General features: G+C 40.7%; 1 protein-coding gene and 1 pseudogene across 4 annotated transcripts in view; one reads left to right on the top strand and one right to left on the bottom strand.

Moving 5' to 3' along the window:
- The window catches only part of LOC149219487 (cell division protein FtsZ homolog 2-1, chloroplastic-like), a 161,724-nt gene that overhangs the window by 96,175 nt on the left and 52,280 nt on the right, over positions 1–13,269 (top strand). For all 4 annotated transcript variants that reach the window (XR_016249242.1, XM_089384380.1, XM_089384381.1 and 1 more), the window contains one exon: positions 7,653–7,745. Coding sequence is in view for 3 of the 4 variants with exons in the window: in XM_089384380.1 (XP_089240506.1) it covers positions 7,653–7,745 (93 nt within the window). In the remaining variant the exon portion in view is untranslated. The remainder of the gene's footprint in view (positions 1–7,652; positions 7,746–13,269) is intronic.
- LOC149219489 (cyclin-A2-2-like) lies at positions 5,828–6,719 on the bottom strand (annotated as a pseudogene).

Raw genomic sequence — 13,269 nt, 5'->3', positions numbered from 1 at the left:
GAAAAATCATAATAAGGCAAAAGGCATATAAATAAAAGTGGAAAAATAAAGGCCGGGGCACTTCATGTACCACAATTTCTCCCTCCTATACATTATATACCCAAGTGTGGTCTTCCCTTCTACTAGCTACCCTTGTACCCTAGCATGTGGCCTAGGGCTGCCCCTTCTCATTCCCTACTCCGTTCACCTCTTTCTAATGCCACCACCTTTTAAAAGATGTACCTTGGACATATTGTCCCCTTTAAAAGTAGAAACCACCTAATGGGATACTTGGTTAACCCCATTTGGAGTGTGGAGACATTAGCACATGCGAAAGTCCATTATGGAAGGGCAGGCCATTATGAATTCCCACCTGTGGTCCATGGTTTGTAAGCTCTTTTACTCAATTTCCTTGATGACTTGTTGTACTGGAAGGCTAAGGGATACATTGGATCTTATGCAGGATTGCTGGTGGACTCCATCTTGTGTTTGGTCTCCTTGTACAAGGTCCTAACCCTCCAGAGGGCTACATTGGCACATGTAGGGTGTGTGTTGAGAGCCACGGACCTCCACAACAGTAGACAACACTCCAAGGTTCCCTAGTGATGTTCAGAGATTGCTTGAGATTCACCGATTGGACGAGGAAGATGCACCTGGTTCGCTTTTGCCCAGCCGACCCCATAGATGTACCATGCACTTGGCCGCTGACCAAGGACTTGTAGGACAACGTGGCATCACCTACACCATTCACTGAGCCCTTACAGATGGCCTACAGGCATCTTCAAGGTATGTATCATATAATGGGGGTTCTTAAGCCCTAAAATTCGTATGAAGACTTGGATTCCAAGTGATCTTTGAAGGATTATCCTTAATGGTGTATGGGATCCAATGTTTTAAAACTCTGACTTTGGTTCGGAAACGGCTGAGGGTCGGCTTCGACTCAGACTCTGTCTCGGTATCAACTCGGCCGGTTTGATTTCAATGACTCGGTCGTTGTATATATATATATATAAACACATAATTCTAAAGATTTTCATTCATGTTTCCAAACACAAAGCTTTAGAATATAGAGAGAAGACAACATATGATCAAAGTAGGCTAATGAATATATCCATTATAAATTTATATCAAAATGGCACCCAGTGCACTGTCCAATACAAAGTTCATACTTAGCCACCAATGCTAGGATTCTTTTCTGCCTTAGCCTAAGGACAATCACTAGACTACACCAACAATAATACCAATTCTCTGCCCCTAATGAAGTCTCAAAACCCTTGATTTAATTTTGGTCAAGCTCCAGAACAATCAGAGGTAAATATGTATTTATTAGTCCATTGCCAGAACGTTTGTCTTTTTAAAAACATTGTATGGCACAATTTATTGTTTCAGTTTTCTAATTCATGCCACTAGGATAACCATACTTCGGCCTTGTAATTTTCAAAACTTTCTCACAACGATAGATTACTTTAGGGCTATAAATATGCAATAAACAACAACCCAACCATTGATATGTGGGAGGCGGAACAACTTTTGACAAATGTGCTTCAGGATTTTTGTTAAAGAGCCGAGCCGGCTGAGTTGTTACCAAGCCGATCGAGTCATTACCGAGTCGGCCGAGTTGTTACCGAGTCAATGATTGGCTCGGTAACAACCCGACCAGCCGTTCTGTTTCGGCCACCGAGCCGACCCGGCCAGGGATTGGCTTGGTCTGACTTGGCCGTTTTTCAAAACAATGATGGGACCACACAGGACCAAGTGGACCCACGTTAGGTCAAGGGGATAGGGTTTAGCAACCAATGATATGCTTGACCTATTCTGGGGGGGAGAAAGAGACCAAAGGAAGAATTTTTGTGCAAGGCAATATGAGGGTCGCAACGAGGTTTCTAGCCTAAGGAAACCAAGGGCAAGATTCAATCTTGAGGCTAGGGCTTTAGATATCTCAAAATTCCAGTGTCGAAATTTCTTCAAAATTGGAGGGCACCTAGGAGACACACTAGCGAGGAGGATGCCAAGAGATTGAATTTTTTGAGTGGGTGGTTTGTAAGATAAATGATTTCCTAGAAGACCTAGAGGGCTAGACCTAGAAAAGAGAAGGTGAGAGAAGGAAAATAAGTTTAAGGTGATCACCTTTATGGTGGACTAGCGCCAAATCCTTTGGGAGATGTGGATTCAAGAGTAATTATGACTATGGATGTTGAATTTTCTATGTCAAGGAGCCCTCAAAGACAAATTCGCATGGCATTAGGGCAACAACAAAAGCAACTTCAAGAACTTTATACTTCGCTTTGCAAAATAGATGGCTTATCAAGATGAATTTCAATAAAAAAGCATCTCTAGGAACATTCATTCATAATACATGGTCCATAAATGAAGCATCACTATCTAGAAACCGAATTTCCACAACTTCGCATAAATGGATGCAATAAATTAACCCTAGTATAGCGAAATCCCAAAACCAATGTATGTGACAAAAATAGAAAGAGAAAATAGCATTAAATTGCACTTACATGTATTAAGAGTATATCCAACCATTAAGACTTTGCCAATCAAGAAGCTCCAAGACAAAAGAAAATAATCCAAACATCAAAATTCATTCCATGCTCCAAAAAATTCTTCCTCCAAGAAGAATAGCGAAGTTCTCTAGAGAGGTACAAGTCCAATCCAAGTGATGATGCTAAAATGAATTAACATCTCTTGTATTTATACACTTCTAATGAGTTTGATTTAGCTAATTAGGCCCACATTAGTCCCTGGAATAAAATAATGTGCAAAATAATTAACTTTTGGTGACAAGCCCATCAAACTAGCTCATAAACAAAAGAATAAGCATCTGAAGAGGTCGAATAATCAATAATACATGTTGTTGGGCCTTCTAAAAGGCTTGAGGAAGTCCATAGGTGCCATAATGAGAAATAGGACAACCAAAAGTAGTGGACAAGGGGTTAGCCCCTTGTTCTCCAAATAATAAACTTGTGGTGCTCCTAATGGGTGTGGGGGCACACAAGTAACCTCATGGATCTCCAAGTAGATAAAAGATGCCTGTAGACCATCGTCAAGGGCTCGGATGATGGTGTAAGTGATGCCACATCATCATATAGGTCTTGGTTCATTTGCTAAGTGCATGGTACAACGGTGGGGCCGGCAGGGCATGGTGAACTAGGTTCATCTTCCTCGTCCAATAGGTGGATATCGAACAATCTTTGAGCATCTCTAGGGATCCATGGAGTGCTATCTATTGCTATAGAGGCCCATGGCTCTCTACACACACCCTACATGTGCCAATGTAGACCTTTGGAGGGTTAGGACCCCGTATAGAAAGACGAAACCCAAAATGGAGACCATCTGCAATCTTGCATAAGATCCAATTCATCCCCTAGCCTTCCAATACAACAAGTCATTTAAAGAAATCGAGTTAAAGAACTTACAAACCATGGATAACAAGTGGGCACTTCGTAATGGCATGTCCTTCCCTAGTGGGCTTTGGCATGTGCTAATGTCTCCAAGCTCCAAAAGGGGTTAACCAAGTACCGTATTAGATGGTTTCTACCTTTAGAGGGGATAGTATGTCTTAGGTACATCCTTCAAATGGTGGTGGCATGTGATAAAGAGATGAATGGAATTGGGAATGAAAGGGGCAATCCTGGGCCACATGTCGGGGTACAAGGTTAGCTAATAAAGGGAACCCACACTTGGGTATATAATGTATAAGAGGGAGCAATCGTGGTGCATGAGATACCCCGACCTTGATTTTTCCACCCTTCTTCATATGCCTTTTGCTTTTTATGATTTTTCTTTGATTAACTGCTCGGGGCTCAAGGAATAAGAGCATGATGTGTAAGGTATAGCAGTGGATTACTCCTTTGAGGTGGGGTGGTACATTGCCCACCAGGGGTTGGGACAATCATGGGTTCCTGAATGATAAAGGAGGCTCATCTAGGGCTTATAGGAACTAGGGTGATGGCCATGGAAATGGGGTAGAGCTCACGCATTGGCTTTTGCCCACATGCTAAATGTGTTTGTCCCGACCATCTTTTGCATTTTGTGGTACATTTTGTTGTTGAATGTGGCCAACTATGTTTTTACTTTTTTTTTAGCTACATCAACCTTTGAGGCATCATTCCACGCCTAACCTAAGGTGTGGGTAAGGGGAAGGGGAGGCTAACCCCATATGGACCCAATGTAGGAATGTGGACCTAGGTGGGAAGAATGATGAAATGGGGTTATAATGAATGGAGGGGGAGTGATATATGTGGATGAGGGATCGAGACCACACAACCAAAATCAGGGTTTCCCATGAAGTACCATCCCTAGAACGCAAAGGTCAGTAAAAGAGATCCCACGAGACTAAGGTCCAAGGGTAGCATCCAAAAGAGGTCTAGGGGATAGGAGCACAAACGTAGCCCACTCTTTCCGCCGAACCCCCGCATCAATTCATGCCCAAAAGTTTCCATGATAAGTAAACTACACTACTCAATTACCAAATGACAAGACATACCTTTAGGTTCGGGAGACCCACCTTCAAACATACGATCATGAAAGATGGGTGAGGGACCACATGGCTGGCTTAGGTGGCGGAGAAATGGCACAACGAGCTAGTTGGTGGCTGCAAAGGGCTGCTGGCTGAGGACCATCTTGGAGAAAATTTTCTCTTAGGGATATGACCCACAAAATGGTGGGTAACAAGCACTAAGCCCTCTATGTACCTTGATGTTAGTGACGTTGGTTGTTGAACTCCTCTATCATGACCCTACTAAAAATGTACACATCACTCAAACAAAATCTTGACTTGACATGCTACATTTTTTCTATCTTATGTTAATGCTTAAAGGGTGATATTAATGACAAAGGTCCCAAGATAGGCAATGATTTTGATGATATTGGGTATTTGTTGTAGCATGATCTTTTTGGATGCTGAAGGCCACCTAGAGCCTATTTGTTGATGTATTTTTGGTTCAGAGATGGATTGCACTCGATGCTATTTTGGTTATGTGCACCCTTACATGCTATATAAACGAGAACTTGTAATTTGTGGACCTGTGGTTGATGAAGATTATAACTACTAGATGAATGCTGTTATTTCGTTTAATCCATGTTTTATGCTTTTTTATCACTAATTCATCATTCTACCTGATTTTGTTGACATATATGCATCAAAATATATATTATATAAAAATCGCTCCCGACCTGGAAGCTTTTCAAAATGTTGCTCCCCGCTCCCGCTCCCAAGTAGCCTAGGGGTGGCTGTGTGGACCTGGAAACTGATCAGTCAGCCTACATGCTATCCAATTACAAATCTGCACAAAGCAACACTCCTTTCTTTCTTTGCATGTGGACATAAGGGCTTTCAAGTTTCAACACATCATGCAAGGGTGCCAAACGCTTAACTTAGCTCCCTACACTTCAACAAAAGGATAACTCCTTTCCTTTGAATTGATCACAAGTTAAATAAAATAACCCAGCTTATAGAAGGATCAGCTCCTCATATACATAGCAACATGAGGATCAAATCAGGTGGCCCCTGTAATTCTCTTAAAATCAATCCAAATTTCTTTTCTTTTTAAGCTTAAGGTCGGCTCAAAATTGTTCATTCCAGTTGGGCTCACCAAAAAGTCTTTCCAATATATATATATATATATATATATATATATAGAAATTCCCATCCTTTATGAACCATACATGCAAGTGCTGTCCTTGTGTTCTGCAGTGTGGCCTCCCTAGAAGCAAGTTTAGTTCATTGCCACAGATACCATATTTCCAGAGGTAATTGAATAATACAGTGGGCTGCTGTTTTTTTTATTTGCAAAATGCCTTTTTTTTTTCTGATCAACATGAGCTAGAAGTGACACACCTAGAACTTAGGTTGGTTGTACTTGTACCCTACTGTAGCCAATGTGCAGCCTTTTCTGTTCAATTGCAAGTGTGTATGGCACAAATACAATCTCTCGTGACTGACATTTTATAACCTTTGTAATGTTGCAGAGTAGGATTCCAAGTGTGAACCATAGGGTCAAGAGTCATTCTTTTCAATAATACAGCTGCTGTAGTTATTAGAAATGGTAGATGCATGAGAAATTCATATTCTATGAGTGTTAGCTGTGCAAGATAGTTGCCCATGAATTCGAACTGCAAGCTTGAAACCTTACATGATGCTTAAGCTGCTCGAATGAAATGCACGAGAAAGGTCTTAGTGGTTGGTGTTGTCATATCATATTGTAAGCGGCTCTAAACATTAATGTCGATGTCCAGCACCTCTTCATTTTTGTAGGTATTATCGGTAATAGAGCGAAATTCTTCTACTGGAGGAGCCCAAATTTCTTCATACTTTGAGGCAACAAACATGTGAGAAACAGTTAAAAGCTGTCGCCTTTGTCTGTTGACTATATTTTCAGAGAAGAACTGGTTCATATAAAATACTGTTAAATCAGGTGTGTCTGGGACAACCTTGTATTCTTCTGAAACCTCAACAAGCCAGCCAATGAGTACACTCTTCACATTTGCATCGATATCAGCTGAATTATTTCCATAAAATTGGGCAGGGGCCATTTCTTTAGCTCTACAACACACATGCTTGCATGGATTTCTGTAACATAGGCAGTACACATCTGAGTGTCTTTGTATTTGGAAACAATGTAATGTCAATAAAATCTGAACAGCTGGACTGCCGCACATCTTCGTGAAGTGTTGCTAGGGGCAATAGGATTACCTTGCTTCAAAGAGTCTTTGCCTGTTCTAGTGCCCATGAAAATGGTGGGCAACAGTGCACATGCCCAAGAGCTATACACATTTGCTGTATGACTACTTTGGGAAGTATCCAGCTTCTAGACTTGTGAGAGAAATTGGAGTACCTTTTAGTGAAGAAAGATCGGGATTTATGAAGAAAAAAAAAGGCTTGGTATGCATTCACAGTGCCCTTCATCTTTTTGCTTAGAAAGACCCATGGTACAAAGAAGGTCTTTCTAAGAAATGGGACTTGTGCACAAATGTTATTATATGTATGGCAATGAAATCCAACTGGATGGTCTTGTGGAGCTGAATATTCGTACAAACTCAATAGATGAACCACAACTTGAGAGCGACAAGTACCTACAGGGCATATTGACTGAGAATCTAAAGGATGGAGAACGTGAAGAAGACTCAATTATTAGAATTACCAATTAGTGAACAGTCACCAGTAATTTATATCTCATGAGTAAATAAATGCGATTGAGCATGTTTTGTTGTTATTTACAAATTTAAAATTATGACCACAGTACTGAAGTTTTAATCATTGAATCTGAGTTTTTGAACATGAATGCCAAACTGGAACTATACTATAGATATTGTCGTTATCATATTAAATATTATTTTACACTTTAGAGTTATATTTTATATTTGTTAGTTCTTAGTTCTGTTTTCTGATAGGAGGTCCCACTTACCATTCAAAAGGCTCATTGAACCTCTATGACAGTTCAGAACTATAGATCTCAATATTGGTTCATATTCAATAGGTTGAGTTTTACAGTCTCTCTGTTTTTGATATCCTTGTTATTCTGTTACCTGTAAGCCAAAACCTCAAGCGTTGGATGCTTGAACATAAAATTCTCTGGTCTTTAACTTGAGCTTTTCCAATATTTGATGGTATATGAGTTTCTAGTTAATACTTACTGTCAATCTATGGCTTGTTATATAAACAGGTTAATGCTGCTGCCGAGGTAATATATGACCTTGTTGATCCCAATGCAAATCTAATTTTTGGAGCTGTTATAGATGAATCACTCACTGGTCAGGTAAGCCGCTCTGGAAATTCTATTCTGTTTTCTCCTTTACTGATTTCAGAAGAGTGTATGATGTATTTATATTAAAGTGAAACAACGATGTAGAACATAATGTCATAAACTGCTCTACTTTGTTTGCAATTGTAAATGCGATGAAGCTACAATATGCAGCAATTTTCAAACTGAACTATTGAACTGTGTTGGGTATGTGTTATATTATCTGAATGACTACCCCCAAGTGCTGTACATTGTGCCATGCATGGTGGGGTGCTTGGTGGAAGGTGCACGAAGCTGCCCTTGCTTGGAGGGTTTGCAGGGGGGTGGAAGCCCCCTTGAGCAGGGGTTCTAGGGCAACACCCCTGAAAAAATTATTTTGGCGGTTTTTGGCACATGGTTTTCTCTTTTAGCAATTTTTTTTTGTGGTGCATGGTGGCTTAGCCCATGGTTTTGTAGTTTTGGTTAAGAAATTATGGTTGTATTGAAGCCTAGAGAAAATGGATTGGTGCTTTATGGATGCCACAGTATATATATATATATATCTATTGTATTGTATTGTAATACTGTAAAGATGTAAACACTAAAAAATCATTTTGGTTTTCCTGGTTTGGGTTTCCAAGGTAAAATCTCTATGTTAATGTGTGCGTTTCCATTGCATCTTTTTTGTTTTATTAAGAATCTATTTGCAACAATTAACTATATAGGATTCAAAACTACATTTGGTATAAAGCAATTTTGGCTTCATGGTGTTGAAACTGTAACTAGTATCAGTGTTCATATTTGTTGTTTGGCTCGTGACATTCTGTAATTCTTATGTACTTGTCAAAAGAAGAAATAATTGTAAAGATCAAAAGAAAAATTATTTATGAAGCATGGGTTTCATGGTTGTCTTTGGTCACTAGGTCAAGGCATCCTTTGCATGCCTCTAGGGATTGTCATGAATCAAAGTGTCTTTGTCCTTATGCAAAAGACCCTATTGGGCTCTTGGATCAAAGAAGGTAATATTATTTTTGTAATTGAATGTGTCTAAAGGGCTCCTAATGACAAGTTGGCCAGCCTGCTCATGTCGGCCTTGAAGGGCTTAAAGAAGCTCTTGGAAAAGGTATATATAAGTGGTACTTCGACCTCCTTGAAGTAAGAGAACACACATCTAATCTGCGGTCAAGATAAGAAGAGTGAGGAGGCTAGAAGAGCATACAAAGACCTGATATATGTCATCCACTGTTCACTTATGCGAGTTCCTTAGGCTCTGCTAGGTTTTCCTCAGAACTGAGTTGCAGGAAGAATAAGATAGACTTTGGAGAGATGCTGCTTCACTATTTTGGAAGATTTTGTGGGAAGGCAGGTTGGTCTACTTGGTCTTTGTGGGAGCCCTGGTTTATGTTTTGGTCTTGGAAGTCTCCTTTGAAGTTGATAAGAAGAGAAGTTCTTGTGGGTTTTCCCCTTTGGAGGGGTTTTTCCCTGGCTTGGAGCCTATATCTTGTGTTCATGTGATCTTCATTGTTTTGGCATTTATTTGATGATAAGAACATAAGCATAATCAAGTTAAAGAAGAACCTAACATCACAAGTAAATGTCAAGTAAAGGAAAATGTAAACTTAAACATGCTGCCCTAATCCATTTTCCAACATGGTATCAGAGCTAAGGACGAGGTTTTAGGCAGTTGGATGATCATTGTTTTCCAAGAAGGAGGGTCTGAGATAAGATATCAAACATTCTGGGTTGATTAAGGCCTAGATCAGGTTTGTTTTTCGTTATCATTCTCTGCCCAAAGATGAAATCCGAAATTGAAACTCTCAGTTGAAGCAACAGGAGTCTGAAGTCTATTTGAAATTGAACCTACAAGAGTCTAAAGTCTTGAATATCCCTGAGGTATCTATGACCGAAAGACTCATTCTTTCCAAAAAGTCGAAAGGCCTAAATTAGTCCAAGTCCTGTGCTTAAAAACCGAGCCTAAGAAGCACTAGAAAGTGTCTTAATAATTTGTGCATGAAAAGGATGAAGACCTAACAATAGTCTAGTTCCGCATTTCTTGTCTTGTTCACATCTCTAGAATAACTTCGCTATGATGAGAAAAAGAGGCCAAGATGTTAAAATTGGCAACTAGGGCCAAACTCCATGTGGGTCATCTTATTTATGACAGCTGATATTTTTATTGGATCCCTCTCATCGAGAGGTGTAGGATTGATCTAAAGATCATTCGATTCCGATAAGTATTTATGGAGATATGAATCTATTATGAATCTATTTTGATTATGGAATTATTATCAAGCTGACCAGCAACTTGAGTAGGCTCAGAAGCCCAATAGACATGCCTATTCATCATCCACGTTTTAGTATAAATAGAAGAGGATTTGAAGTCATTTGGACACACTCTTTATGTGATCTCCTCTCCACGTTTTGGGTTTTTGGAGAAGGAGAGACACTAAGAAGAATACAATGGCCTTGTATGATGCCCTAGCTGCTGTACGTTTTTGAAGGAGATTTGGCCGCAGTAAAGGAGGCCTCATATGCAGCTAAAGGGAAGGCCCTATCCGCAACAAAGGAAGGCTTGGATAAGGCTAGATCCGCAGACATTGAGGAGACCCTATATGCAGTTCAGATGATGCCCTATACGCAGTTGAGATGATGATCTAGCCGCAGTTCAGCTGTGCTCTAGCCGCAGTCAAGGGAAGGCTCCTATCCACTAACTAGAGAAGCTCCATTACACAGTCAAGGGAGTCACTCGTACGCTGTTTCAAACAGCCCTAAAACAGTCATTAATGGAGGCTATTATACACAGTCCAAGCAGCCCTAAACGCAGGCAATGGAGACACCTAATACGCAGTCAATGAAGACATCTAGGAGCAACAAGGAGCACTGCTTTGTTGTAGGTGACAGCGTGAGAATAAACATTGTTACATATCTCAGACTTGAGTATAGTTTCATGGTGACTAAGTGCTATCATAGAAGAACCTTAGACAGCATGGATTTGATAAGTGGGCAGCCTCTAGGATAAGCTGTTCAAGGGTAAAGAGGGTTGCACTAACAGTGCTGGAACCTCACTTTGATCAATGAGAACAGCTCAGTGATATTTTGGTATAGCACGGAGATGATGGGCATGATGATGGAAGATGCAACATGATTAATGAGACTACATAATAATGTAAAGGGCAGCATGATCAGTGAGACTGCATAGTGATGTATGGACAGCATGATGTATGGACAGCATGATGTAGATCATGGGCAACATGATGTATGGGCAGCATAATGAGTAGATCATGGGTAGCATGATGTATGGGCAGCATAGTGATGCATGATGCAGCATGATGGTACTACACGGTAAGGTGCAGCAAATGGATGAGATGCAACACTATGATAGGGGAAGAGTCGCCTTAGAGAATCAGTTGAAGCAATATGTCTTCAACTGATCTCTGCAGATATCAAAAGTCAAAGTGTTGACTTCTATTGTAAATGTACTATCTCTCTCACTTTTTCTGCTGAACTTTGAAGAACATAAAAGAAGAATTGATCAAGGGTTTCCTCACATTGTGGGGTTTGTCCCTGGTTGGCACCACATCTCGTGTCCTCTTGTCTTGGCTTGTCTTTTGCGATTTATATTTATGTTCTATCTGTAGTTTACTTTTATGCTGATGTGATTGCTAACTGTGGAAATTTAAATAAATTGCTTTAGCATAGAACATACCTAAACTTAACATGGTATCAGAGCTAAGGTGAAGACAATGCCCAAGCAAGAGTGAAAGAGCAATCACCAAAGACAGTTGGGACAAGACAAAAGGATCAATGGGTTCCTCATAATTCACCTAGGGTGAAGTCGAAATAGCGAATATTATCAAAATGGCGCAGCGGAAGGTTCTGATGGCCTACCTAAAGATCACTTCATTGGGAAGTTCGGATGTAAAGACAGATGCCTTGGTTACAATAAGTTTGGCCATTATGCGAAGGAGTGTTTGAATGGCAGAGACACTTCTCTTGATGAAGATAAACAAATCATTCCAGGGTCAAGGGAATGACAGGTAATACAGTTCATCAAGGAGAAATGGTCGACTCTTCAAAGAAAGCAAGGAACCCCAGGCACTTCATCGGATAGATAATCGTGGGATTATACTTGGAGCCGATACCACCTATCCCAGAAAGGGTGTAGGGAATGTTACCCCTAAATTGAATGAGGGTAACTCGATTCATTTACAAAATCTCTTTTATGTACCTGATCGCAAGAAGGACCTGGTGTCCATCTCGGAAATGGAAGTCAAAGGTTTCAGGGTGGTACTCTTCGATGGAAAGGTACGTGTTTAAAAATAGATTTTTCAAAGATGTTGTAGAGTTCAGGGTTGTATCAAGTCCACTGGGGACCATGTCCATTGACATAGCACCGGAGGTCTGTGAGTCAGATGGTGACCGGGATGCCTGAATTCAAAAAGAGCATGAAGGTACATGTCTGAGATGTACCGAAGGAAAATCTTTGGAGGGGACCATTCCCCTCATGTAGCAGGTCCACAGGTTTGACCCGTGGAGTTTGAGATTCATGAACGGGAATCTCATGTATACAGATGGAAGAAAGCCCTCTATGGCTTGAAGCAAAACACCCTGGGCGTAGTATGAAAGGATTGATAGCTGTTTGATGAAGCTGAGATTCACTAGGAGTGAAACCAATCCAAACCATTACCCAAAGTTTGTGGATTGTAGACCTCTCATACCGACACCTTATGCAGACGAACTAATTCTGACAGGTGCAGACCCTCTCATTTGCAGAAGTAAGAGGGAGTTGGATTCCAGACATATCTTTTGCAGTTAGCATGGTGAGCTCATATTTGGTTGAGCCTCACTGGATTGGTGCCAAGAATCTTTTGAAATATCTTCGGGGCACAATCTCTCATGAATTGAGATACACTGTTGGAAATATGAAAACTGCATGATTATTCGAATGCTGACTGGGAAGGCAGTGTGGAGGATCACTAGAGCACTTTTCAGTGCTGGTTCTCTTTGGATTCTGCTTCGATATCATGAATGAGAAAGAAGTAGAAATCGGTTGTTATAAGTACCGCCGAGACCGGATACATAACTATGAGTATGACCTCGTATGAAGTTGCCTGGTTGTGGAAACTCTTCAGTGAGTACACATGATGAATACTACTATGATTCTCTGTGACAACTAGAGGTAGGATTCGATTATTGAGGAATCCCGTATTCAATGATTGCTCCAGCGGATAGACATCAGATACGGCCTTATCTGGGATATGGTAAGTCAATGAGCAAGGAGGCTCCATCGCACTAAGATGATGTACAGGTTGCTACACTTTGTCAGAGCCTCGAGGAAAGATCAAATTTGTGATTTTCCGGAATGACTTGGAGTCGTTGAGAGACCCTTGTAAAAGGGTCCTGCATGTTGAATACATTGAGCTCTGGGAGCTCTGGGGGCTTGCGGTTCTTACTGGAGCAACATATGGCCATAGGGTGACTCATCCTCCCCACTGGGACAGATGATTCGCTCTCTTGTGGGACAGGATGATTTGCTCTCCTGTGGATTGGATGATTCGCT

The sequence above is a fragment of the Pinus tabuliformis genome, chromosome Q (assembly GCF_031772625.1).
Source record: "Pinus tabuliformis cultivar Carrire ecotype Pingquan chromosome Q, CPIR1, whole genome shotgun sequence".
In the NCBI taxonomy this organism is placed as follows: domain Eukaryota; kingdom Viridiplantae; phylum Streptophyta; class Pinopsida; order Pinales; family Pinaceae; genus Pinus; species Pinus tabuliformis.
This window is presented reverse-complemented; position numbering and strand designations above follow the sequence as displayed.